The 10,683-nt window shown below is 42.3% G+C and overlaps 1 protein-coding gene and 1 long non-coding RNA gene across 2 annotated transcripts in view; one reads left to right on the forward strand and one right to left on the reverse strand.

Moving 5' to 3' along the window:
• Positions 1–2,034: 2,034 nt before the first annotated feature.
• LOC143442144 (uncharacterized) lies at positions 2,035–5,278 on the reverse strand. Its single transcript, XR_013110156.1, has 3 exons — positions 5,068–5,278; positions 3,990–4,318; positions 2,035–2,100 (listed from the first exon to the last, which is right to left on the reverse strand). It is a non-coding gene; the product is annotated as an uncharacterized LOC143442144 (long non-coding RNA).
• Positions 5,279–6,592: 1,314 nt separating this feature from the next.
• The window catches only part of LOC117707040 (guanylate-binding protein 5-like), a 13,869-nt gene continuing 9,778 nt past the window's right edge, over positions 6,593–10,683 (forward strand). The window contains exons 1-3 of the mRNA XM_034500343.2: positions 6,593–6,784; positions 9,828–10,035; positions 10,548–10,675. Coding sequence (XP_034356234.1) covers positions 9,846–10,035; positions 10,548–10,675 — 318 coding nt within the window. The 5' untranslated portion in view covers positions 6,593–6,784; positions 9,828–9,845. The remainder of the gene's footprint in view (positions 6,785–9,827; positions 10,036–10,547; positions 10,676–10,683) is intronic.

The raw sequence follows: 10,683 nt of genomic DNA on the forward strand, positions 1-10,683 counted from the left end.
GCTCCCTTAGTTACATCTTGACTTTTTACTAAATTTCTTATTGAACATTAATTTTTTAAAAAATAAAACCAATGGGAGTTCAGATAAACACCATAAATCTTCTTGTAAAATATACTGGTGTGTGTGTGTGTGTGTGTGTGTGTGTGTGTGTGTGTGTTTGACTTAATAGTCAGTCATCCTTTCCTCTCATTGTTCTGGGATCAGGCTCTTTCTTAGTGAAATATAGTAATTTAGCATTTCTCTGTTTTTGTTTACTGGTTTAGTAATACCTAAAAATATCTTTTAGCCATATTCTTCCTTATAGTTTAATTAATTCTACAGTTAAGTGTTACTGTTTACAAGATCTTTAAACCTCAACGTGATGACTTTGTTGCATATCTCTACTTCTGTGAAGCTTTATAAGATGTAGTTACCACTATGGATAAACTAAGGCTTTTACTTTGTTGGTTTTAGAAATTTCTTCCTTGTGAATCAATATAATTCATAAGACTGAAAGTCATAATTTTATTATTGTATTCACTGTGGCCTTCTAGACTAATTTTCTTGTTGTTAGATCGTTCTTGCAAAAGTAACTTTATTTCCTCAGAGGAAGGAATGAGATGAGACCTGTACCCAAGCTTTATGAATATATAAATATATCTTTGGGCTTGGGCTGAGCCCGGAGAGTTTCTAGGTAACTATCCTTAGGCCTAGGTCTGGAAGCATCTAGCCTCCGTACAATCTAACCAGCAATCCGGACCTTGAAGACTTGAGCTGCCAGACCCCATCTGCTAACCTAGGCCTAGAATGTTTCAGCCTCTGAGACTTACTGCTGAGTAAGCTCACCATTTCGAGTCCTTTCTGAGCTCTGGCTGGCTGATTCAACTCAGCCTAGTCTTCTGGCACAAAACTTCTCTCCAAGCTCACTGATTCAGTCTGGCTTCTTTCTGTTCCTCACTGAAGCACTCAGCTTGGCCTCAAACTAGCCCTGGCAACTTGTTCTCATCTTTGGGCTCCTTCTTATTCTCTGACTTCAACTGCCCCTGCTGGCCTGCATGCGTTCACTGGACTGACTCCCAAGTGACTGTATAGAATTCAACTCCACTCAACTGATCTTCACTGAAGTCACCGAACTCCACGGCCTTGTCTGAGCTCAACTGAACTGGACTCACTGAGCCGCCTTCATGACTAACTCCACGATGCCTCTTTTTCCTGTTTTGTGAGAGTTGGGCTTATCTGATCTCTGACTCATTCTGTCAAACCCTTTTCTGATTTGTCACTTTTTCTGCCCCTCAATTAGATGCCACTTTCAAACATGGCTGCTTCCTTCTGTAAACTAACATTACCTACGTTGTTGTTTGGGATTAAAGGTGTAAACTATAGGTTTGTCTGCATTCAGGCCTGATCACACAGACCCAGGTCTTTGGATGTGATTCCTTGCCCGAGCAGCCATGTGGCTGGATTAAAATTCCTCTACAGTTTCTTTTCTTTTTTCATTCCTAATTTTCTTCCTTGGAGTTTTCTATTAATTGTTTATTTCGTTGTGGTGTGGGGTTTATGCTCAGGTAAGGTAGTATTTGCAGGCATTTTGAAATGGGATCGATGTATTTTGTTTATGAAAAGAACACAGCCTTTAGGAAACCCAAAGCAGGAGTGTGGTCTTTAGCTAAGGGAACCCTACTAAGCTGACACACTTTGGTAAAAATGCTCACCTTCATTATTTTCATTATCATCTGCTTAGTACGTTTTCTTGTTATCCAGATTAAAAAGTCAACAGTAACAGAAGTCTCACAGTGGTTTTCATTTTTCTGTTTAAAGCATTAAATAACTAGTGTTAGATTACAATGCTGCAAGATTGTTACAACCAGAGTAAGTAAAGCCCCAAGCTTACTGTTTTTACAATGTACTTATCTTTTTGGGTCATGGGTTTCTTTTTAGTTGGAGAATCCCTGGACCAAAAAATCTGACACAGTGGGAAGATGTTGTACCCTGCTGATGACCACAACAAGAGATCCCATGTCGTGACAATGAGATCTCCCATTTCTGCTTCCAGAACGGGAGGTGGGGGTGGGGGAGGGGGGGGGGCTTGTGTTGAAAGTTCAGATGTGAAGAGCAAATTTCCTGTGTAAAAAGAGACAATAAAGTGTCACTTTCTAACGCGAGTACATCTGTTCATTCGATGAGTATGTATTGGGCACTGACATGGGCTGGACATGAGAGGAGGCAGCCGGGATATAGGGATATAGCCACAATCAGACAAGTCATGATTCTTGTGCTGCTTTGTTTTGCTTTTTAGAAAGAAGACATTAAATAGTCGTGCAGAATACTTCAATTTCTGCTAAGCACCATAAGAGAACAGGAGATAATATGAGTAGGTAGAGAGAGGAGACACTATTTGGACAGAAAGATACTGCAGACTGGCTTTTATGCTGAGCAATAGGAAGTGTTATAATTATTGAGGAAGTGATATAATTATTCAGTGTGTATATGTGTGTGTTAAAAGTCGCTGTGTCTCTCGCAGAGAATAAATTGGAAACAGGTCAAATGGTGATTAGTGTTTATGACAAGCCCTGGCAGCGGGGCCTATCTACTTTCTACATGTAGTCTGATCCCACAAAGATGCTAAACAAACAAGCACTACATGATAAGAGAGGGTGGTTCTGGAATCTGACCCATGAGCTTTCACTCTCCAAACTGAGCAAGCTTCCTGGGCTTGTGTTTTCAGACAGCTTGGCAGGAGTCTTCTCTCAGCAGGAAAATGAGCTCTTGAGCCAAAACACTCTTCTTGAAGGCACTTCCTGAAACCTAAGTCTGGAAACTGAAAGCCATGAGCCTCTGATGTAACTTGGGCATTTCTAAGAATTCAGATGCTTTTCTCAAGTAGCAAATTAAAAAAAAAAACAAAACAAAACATAAAGAGACAGCCAGCTACAAAACTAAAGTTCAACAACAATTAAACCACTTATCCCTGTGGTGTTTTTCTTTTTTATCTTGTATATGTGTTTGATCTCTCAGACTCTCTCTGTTTCTATCTCTCTCTGTCTCTGTGTGTCTGTCTCTCTCCCCCTCTCCCCTGTGTGTGTATGCATGCTCATGTGTGTAAGATGTAGTCACACGTGTGCTACACTCATGTGGGATGGTTTGCTTTTCACTTTGTTGAAGGGAGGGTCTCTCTTTCATTGTTTTCTGTTGCTTAAGAAACAGTGCCAGTGGCCCTACAAAGTTTCTGAGAATTGTCCTATCCTGTTCCTAGTTTTGCATTAAGAGAGCTGGGGTTATAGATGCACACTCCAGCAGGTAGCTTTTGTGTGGGTTTTGGGGATTCAAACTCAGGTGCTCACGATTACAAGGCAAACGCTTCACCTCCGGAGCCATGGCTCCGGGCTCCAGGGTACTTTTGAAGACTGTTTTTAGATATATTCATCCACTGGGAACTTCTGTAGTTCAAAGTTCAGCAAATCCCCATGCCATTAATCGTGTTGCTGGCCATGAACTTGGCCAAAGCATTGGAATCATCTCTGTCAGCTGTACCCCGTCCTGCATAGGGCTTCCAAAGTCAGGGTACTATTTTCAATTGTTACTATTTTCATACAGCATCCCCATTGCCTGACATGGAATAGCTGCCAGAAAGACAGCATAGAAAGGCAAAAGCAGTAGCTTCTTATTTTAAAACATGACCCAATAATTCTTTATAAAGGGTTCTGTACTCGTGTTTATAAAAACTCTTGATATATCTGTAGGCATATGGGAAGGGTGACAGAAGTTATAAATACTGGATGAAATGTGAACAGTGGAAAAGTGACACCAAAGTCTCATTAGAGGGTGTTTTCTTGCTCTGCAAAGCACAGTAAGACAAAAAAGGGTGGGAGAATAGGGCATAGGGGAGAGCATAGCCAGGAGGAAGGAAGAGAGCAGAGGACAGAGAGCCTACGGGCTCCCTCCCTCAGAGGGGACAGTGAAGGTCTTAAGAAGATGGCCTTCCAGACCATCAGTGGAACCCCTGTGCTTACTCTCATGTGAGTTTTGGAGTCTTCCATTTGGAAGTAGTGGTTCCATGCAGTGTTCAGCCAACTCTGTCTCAGGTTGAGTCACTGTCCCCAAGCCGAGGGCTACACTCATGATGACAGAGACAGGCCTGATTCGGCAGAACTCAGCCTACAGTCTGACCGCTTCTGAGTCTGCCTCTGCATTCACTCACGACACAGGAAAATGAGATCAGTCATTGACTTGCCTTCTCTCCTGAGGCCAGGTACTCTGTGACTGCATGCTTAAGTCGGAGATTACTCTGTCTTGAGAAGTGATAGAGTCCATGGAAAGAAAGTCTGGTAAAAGGATCACACTGAAAAAAAAATATTTAAAAAAACCTGATATAATAAAAACAAAACCAACCAACCAACCAACCAACCAACCAACCAACCAACCAACCAAAGAAGACACTAGAATGGAAGGCCATCCAGTGCTCATGGATCAATACAGTTAGTATTGTGATAATGGCTATATTACCCAAAGTCACCAGTTTAGGTGGTACTCACAATAAAGTCAACGATGCAGGAGCACAGCTGGCTCTCCTCCACCACAGTCCTACTTTACCTGTTATCTGGATACAGTAAGTTTGACTCACACCTTTACTCTGAAGCCCTCCTATCTGAAAGCATAAAGCCTTTTGGAACAGGCCCAGTTGCTTACACTTCTATAGAAAGGGGCTGCCTGTGTTATCAGAGTGGATAATACAGTAATATTGGTTCTTCTGACCTTCTCCCACTTCTTCACCTAATGCTTTAAAGTTACCTCTGCTGAATCTTAAACACTGTTTTGAATGACCTTACTTCCAATCTCAATTTCGGAAAAGGATGTTACTGTTCTGGGCTTATGTAAAACGGACACAGACATGCAGAAGGAAGAAAGAGCAGCACATGTGAGAGGCAGCTGAGACTATGCTTAGACTCCTACTACAGGGAGCAGGAGCAGGTAAATCCACAATTCACTCCCTCTCCCTCCCCCTACCCTCAGCAACTTAGTCTGGATCTCGACTTGATTTCTGATTCTAAGAGGCAGCTGGAGAAAGGGCAGCTAGGACAGGTAACTTACTTTCTGTTGTTTGGGGTTCTGGGGAAACTCAAGTTTTTTCCATAATGAGACTACAAAGTGGTACTGTTCTGGCAGCTCCGTGTGGTATCCTCGTAGTTGGGGGACAAGCTTCCCTGCTTGACTTACCAGATCCTACTGTCTCTGGATCATAAAGGAAAGACTGTCTTTGTCAAGCTTAGAGGTAAATGCAATCTAAAGAGAGTGTGCTCAACTTTTGGAGACTTACACTTCAGAGAGCTTCAGAACAAAGTCCGAAAATAATCAATGAACAGGCACATTCAGTTTCTACATAACTGATCCCTGTTAGCTGCATATGACCAGATTTCAGAACTCTGTATTCATTTGGCATTTACCTGAGTTGCCTTGTCTCAATAGTGACAGCAGTGTCACCTCCAGGACTTATTAACATACTGATATTTTGGCCTGGATTCTAAAACGGTGGAGGTAGAAAAGCTTCGTTGAAGATCCATTAAGGGAAGGCTATTTCTTCTTGGTAAAGCATAGATATTCTACTGACCTATTTTTAAAAATTATTTTAACCCATTCTGTTGCTTGAGTTTTGCTCGGAAGAATTGGACTTGGGTCACATCATTAGCTGACATTCCAAACTACACCCATATAGTATAAGATTACAAAGACACATTGTTGTTCCTTCTCTTAAGAGTTTATCTGAATGAGCCTGTGAATCATCTGGGCAGGAAAATGACCCTCAAAAAGTTGTCACTTCAAACACTTGTTATGCTTGGAGATGCATTGAGATGTATGGAGTGACTATTCGCTCATGAAATAAGTACTGGTATACCCCAGAAACCCCTCCCCCAATGTAGATGTTAATAGGCCTCCAGTTAGAGATAACTTTTTCTTTTCCCTCTTTCTAGTTTCCCTTATTGGATGCCAGGCCTCAGCCTGCTGCCCTGGAGCGCTGGGCTTCCTTAGTCTGTCAGAAGATACGTCCCCACCCATAAGCGGATGCTTGCAGACTTTCATGACCAAGTCAGCTTGCTGGAGTGTTCTGTAACCCAGCAAGCAGGATTAGTTCTCCTTTTCCTTGCCTTCTCTCCCTTCTGGTTTCCTGCTGAGATCTAAAGTTTGTCTGCTCTGTCGCTTTGTTCTCTCCAATTCCGGAAAAAAAGTTGTCCTCAGTTTTCCTCCTAAGTCTGTTTTTACTTCTTTTATATATGGGATTCAAGAACCCACAAAAAAGACACCCTGAGTTCCTTGCTTAACCTAGTACCAACAAAATAAGTTTTATCCTAAGTGGGTGCTGATACAACTGTAAGAAATTAGTCCTTAAATAGTATATGAGGTTTCCCTTCAAATCAAATGTGATTCAAAAACCAGAGAAGTGATGACCCTAGTTCAAAAGGAACAAAATAAACTGCTTGAAATAATTGCAAAATATGTCAACATTCTCTTTCAGATTATGGGCAACTTCTGGAAAATCAGTTCAGTGACACCCAAGCCTTCCACTGTTGGAAATCCCCTTTTACTGAACAGTATGAACTTGTAGTTTCAATTTCAGTTTAGAGACTCCTGTTCTTGCGTTTCATAAGCGAGTTCTCTGTCAGAGAGCTGGGAGAGGAAAAGAAATTCTCAGGGCTGGCCATTATTTCTCAGAAACAAGCACAGATAAATAAGGGTACAACCCCTTTGTATTCTTGCAAAGTCCTGATTGAAGCAGTGTTCTTAGCAGCTCTTGCTCCTGCTTTTTGTTAAGGTAAGACCTGGCAGGGGTGGGAAGAGACTGTTTAATTTTTAAACTCTTTTATCCAGGATGGGATGCATCCTAGCCTGGGTTCTGGCTTAGCCCCGTTAAAGATTAAATGACAATGTTATCAGAGAAGTCGGGCAGTCAGAGTGTTTATTCATTATTCAGAGTGTTTGTTTATTCCTGTTAATGAGAGGGCAGAGTGGGTAGAATCAAACTGAAAGCTAGAAATACCTTCCGACTTTTTTTTTTTTTTTTTTTTTTTTTTTTTTTTCTCTGCTTGTTCTGTCTTCTTGACATCCCCAATTGCTGCTTGGACTAGCATTACATCCAGAGCAGCAGGCAACAGCACAGTTTGTGTGATGAATATCAAAGTGTGAGTTGCTCAGGAAAGGCTAAAGGGGTTTGAGACCTGGGCATCCTGCAGCCCTAACTGGAGTGCCTCTAGCTGGGGGGTAAATTCCTAGAGAGTAGGGCTCTATGTGTGGGCCAATGCTTGTTCTCACTGTAGCTTGGGACAAATTCACAGCCAGAGCAGAGACAGGAGAGAGAGAGAGAGAGAGAGAGAGAGAGAGAGAGAGAGAGAGAGAGAGAGAGAGACTCCAAGGCACACAGGAAGAGGTTTAGAGGTTTTCTGACACTGCAGTGGGCTTTTCAGCTGTACTGCCATCCCTTAAAGGTTCCATGTTTGCTTTTCCTGGTTAGTCACTCACTTTAAAACCCATTTGTGTTGAATTCTGTCTCTGCTACAATATTGTCTCTACCTTTATATGGTGATGAATCAAAAATGACAGACCTGGGCGGTATGGTCTGGCTATGTGGATCACTTCTGGGAACTCTTGACTTCTTGCCATGTCTGGTGCCTCATGCATGTCATATTTAAACATTTCAATTTAGCTGCTAAATGATCACCTTCCTCCCCGTTTCTTCAAAGACAGACCAAAAGCAATCAAAGCAAGAGAAAAGCAGTTAAGAATATTAAACACAAAAACAGGGCAAACACCAGAAGTTCATCCCCAGCATTCTGCAGTACTTTCAGATTTCTTGGTGGTATTCTTCCCTATAGTCCTCCCCCTCGTGTGAGCATTTCTCTCTTCTTGTTCTCTTTTTAATAATTATTTTATTTATGTGTGTGCCCAGGTGTATTTTAGTCCCTTGGGACTGGGGTTATAGCTAGTTGTGAGCTACCTGTTATGGGTTAAAGGAACAAACCCAAGGTCTACAAGAGCCTCAAGTGCTCTTAATCACTGAGCCAATATCTCATCCCAACCCTCTACTGATATAAATGCATGTTGATTTATTTACGTCTGGCTTGTAGGAAGCAGGCAGAAAGACTTGCGTGACATCATAATGCTAATCTGTTGCAAGGATGAGACTGGAAATCGATATTAAGTGAAACCTACAAATAAACACCTGATTTTTATTTAGTTTTCTGTGTATGGGTGTTTGTTTGCCTGTTTGTATGTCTATGGAACATATGTGGGCCCACGGAGGTCCATGAGGGCAAAGGATGCCTCGGAACTGGAGTTACAGACAGTTGTGAGCCAACATGTAGATTTTTGGAATCAAACCTGGGTCCTCTGGGAGAGCAGTGGGTGCTCTTAACAGCTGAGTCATCTCTCCAGCCTCCTAAAACTTGTGAGACTCTGACAGAGAGAATGTATTCCTGAGTCACAGGCCGAGCTACACAAGGCAGACTAATGAATTCAAGAACGTGGCTGGGGAATATTCACTATGCCATGACATCAGAGATTTGGCTCTGATTAAAGCATTAAGGAGTCCATCCAGATACCATTTGGTGCCAACGTTTAAATACTACGAATGCTAGAGATACACAGTACTAACTGTTCTTTGTAAGGCTGAAAACCCACTTAAATTAGTTTCTTCTTCTATTACTGACATCATCCAAAAACACAAGGATCTATAAGCTCCCCCCCCCCCTTTCTTGTGGTTTGTACCATTCTATCAATGCTGCAAGCTTCCCACACCAATATACTCTGCAAAAACCATTCTCACTTCTGCTGTGTACAAATAAGGCAACCAGAATTCCACTGACACAGAGTAGCAATATCGTGCCAGAAATGGACTAGAATGGGAAAGCACTTGGCATCTGAGATCTCAGTTCACAGCTGCTCTCTGGCAAGGGCTTGCGCTAGGCACTTCCTGATGCCCATGCTCTGATGTAGCTCCATCTGTGATGCATCGTCCCCTGCCTGCTCCCAGCAAAACAGCTTCTGTTTCAATTTCTTGCTCACAGGCTTGAGTCACGATTTGCCTTGCCCTGGCTTTCAGGAAGAAACACATACTTTTTAAAATGTCTGTTGGTGCAACAGGCTCAGGTCGTTCCGTGCTAGTATTATAATGAAAAATGAACTTGATGGAGATCGTGGCTGTTCAGCTTCTCCAATAAATAATCAGTGCTAAAATGAAAGATAACTGCCTCCCTGATAAACTAATAAAAGCAAATGTTACTTATATCGTCCAGTGTATACTATTTTCTTAGATAACTGTCAGGGTAGACATGATGATGTCTTTTCAATCACTTTGCTAGTTTCACAAATGATCATGCTTTGAAATTTGGAGCTAAGAAAGGACATTCGAAACTGTGCAAAAATGTTTTCTTTGAAAAAAAGTATAGCTTCAAAAAGTAAATGTGCAATTTTTAAAAAATGATATGTGTTGGCATTATCGCTTGGGGGGCAGTAAAGTAGTCCAGTCACACAGTGACAGCCAGTTTCTCCAGGGAAATCAGCAGGTGTAAACCAAGAAACATTGGCAAGCCAGAAAAGCCAGGGGAATGAACTAGACACAAACTGTCAGTAGATAGGCCCAAGATAAGAGTTTTCTGTGTGTATCAAGTACTTAAGAGGCCGTGGGGCATGCTATTCCAAGTCTGCAATGACTGTACTTTGCTGTTTCTTTTTCTGATCTATTTTTCAATTTCTCTGAACCTCAGGCAATCCTAACGGGCCATTTGTTCCAGGGTTCAGTGGGTAAGATGTCTCTCCTTAAACACTAGAAATTTCAGGTCATCCTGTTTCTTCCCCTGCAGACAAGTAACATCGCAGACATGGCCCCCGAGATTCACATGCCAGAGCCCATGTGCCTCATTGGGAACACCGACGAACACCTAGTGACCAACCAGGAAGCCCTGAAGATCCTGTCCTCGATCACGCAGCCTGTGGTGGTGGTGGCGATCGTAGGCCTCTACCGCACAGGCAAATCCTACCTGATGAACAAGCTGGCAGGGAAGGAGAAAGGTGAGAACCAATGGTGTTTGCTGAGTCCTCTCTAGCCACCCACGCTGTGCGCATCTAGCCTCAGGTATGAGGAGAGACCGTTGAGGACCCTGCTGGATACTGAAAGCTTGTGTCTGTGCCACAGCTGCTGTTTGCATCAGCTGGTAGATAAAGGGACACTCTATCTATCTGTGATGTAGCATGTGTTTATTCCTCAATATGTTTCTGGAAAAAAAAGGCAAAACATGTTCCTTTTATAAGAATTATGACATCAGTGAAATTAATTCAACGAAATAAATTCAAACTACTAAATTTTTAGAAGCATAGAATGATTTTTTTTTTTAAAACATAGGTCCCAACTTTCAGTCCTTAGTATTCTTTTATTTGCTCATTCCTCTGCATCTGTTTCCACCATGACCGGCCATGTGCACTGTCTTGTTATCTTCTCCCCCTTATGTCTTAGCTTAACTTCTCAAGGGAATACAAGGATTCCAGATCCCTCTTTCATCATTCCTGCTTGCTTTGCTTTCCAGGATTTTCTGTTGGATCCACTGTGCAGTCTCACACCAGGGGGATCTGGATGTGGTGTGTGCCCCACCCCCAAAAGCCAGACCACACTTTGGTTCTCCTTGACACTGAGGGCCTGGGAGATGTGGAGAAGGTAAGGAG

Source organism: Arvicanthis niloticus, chromosome 4, assembly GCF_011762505.2.
Source record: "Arvicanthis niloticus isolate mArvNil1 chromosome 4, mArvNil1.pat.X, whole genome shotgun sequence".
Taxonomy (NCBI): Eukaryota; Metazoa; Chordata; class Mammalia; order Rodentia; family Muridae; genus Arvicanthis; species Arvicanthis niloticus.